The 825-nt window shown below is 51.4% G+C and overlaps 2 protein-coding genes across 2 annotated transcripts in view; one reads left to right on the top strand and one right to left on the bottom strand.

Annotated features, from left to right (window-relative positions):
* LOC119592701 (cation diffusion facilitator family protein 1-like) overlaps positions 1 to 825 on the bottom strand; it is a 24219-nt gene that overhangs the window by 18523 nt on the left and 4871 nt on the right. The gene's annotated exons all lie outside the window — the stretch shown is intronic.
* LOC119592401 (E3 ubiquitin-protein ligase TRIM50-like) overlaps positions 1 to 825 on the top strand; it is an 8217-nt gene that overhangs the window by 5563 nt on the left and 1829 nt on the right. Inside the window, exon 5 of the mRNA XM_037941223.1 lies at positions 258 to 671. Coding sequence (XP_037797151.1) covers positions 258 to 671 — 414 coding nt within the window. The remainder of the gene's footprint in view (positions 1 to 257; positions 672 to 825) is intronic.

The following is an 825-nucleotide window of genomic DNA, read 5'->3' on the forward strand; positions in this document are numbered from 1 at the left end:
TGTCTTTGCTGGAGCTCCTCTTCTCTGACCGGTCGAGCTGTGAGATATACTTTGTGGCCTCCAGGGTTCCTGAAGGCTTTGCCCCAAATACATGTTGAGTTGATGTCCTGGGATGCAAATTAAACATGCTTCCCTATTTCTCGTCTGCAGGGGATCCACCATCCGCCCTAAGCCTAAATAGGGTGGGAGGCAATGTGTTTCTTTTCGCACTTCGTCGCCTCATATAATACCAAAAGGGTGCACACATTTTTTTCCAGATCAAGGGCCTAGCTGAGAAACTCTCCCAAGAAAGCTGCGTGGAGATCGTAGTGCGTCTGGGCGAGACCATCCGAGGCACATTGAACTACGTGTCAGACCTTCAGGAGGCAGCACACCTCCTACAGGAGACGGCCAGGGTCAGTCGCAGTGCCTTGGCTGCGCAGGACCTCCCCTCCATCACCTCCGTCTTCGAGTCGGCAAAAACCGTAAAGCAACGAGTCTCTGCGCTCGACCGCTCGGAAGAACAGAGCAACAGATCTGCATTGGCGTCCCTTGCCACTTTGCCGACAACAAGGCCCGCGATCCTGGCACTCAGTGACAATGGGTGTCTCGGTCGTGTAGAAGTTGAGGAGAAGGGCATCCACCTGTATAGTCTTCGGCCGCCGTCCACAGCCTATAGTGTGGCTATGAAGGTACAGTGAACTTATGATAATTGGTGAGGATTCATTTACTGAGGGAACATCCAACCCCACTGGGACGGACTACAATTAATCGCTGAATAACCTAACGTTAAGAAAACTTGTTCTGCCAATGAGAAACCATCTATCGCTACACAATCGTTGTACA

Source organism: Penaeus monodon, chromosome 30 (genome assembly GCF_015228065.2).
Source record: "Penaeus monodon isolate SGIC_2016 chromosome 30, NSTDA_Pmon_1, whole genome shotgun sequence".
NCBI classification, from domain to species: Eukaryota; Metazoa; Arthropoda; class Malacostraca; order Decapoda; family Penaeidae; genus Penaeus; species Penaeus monodon.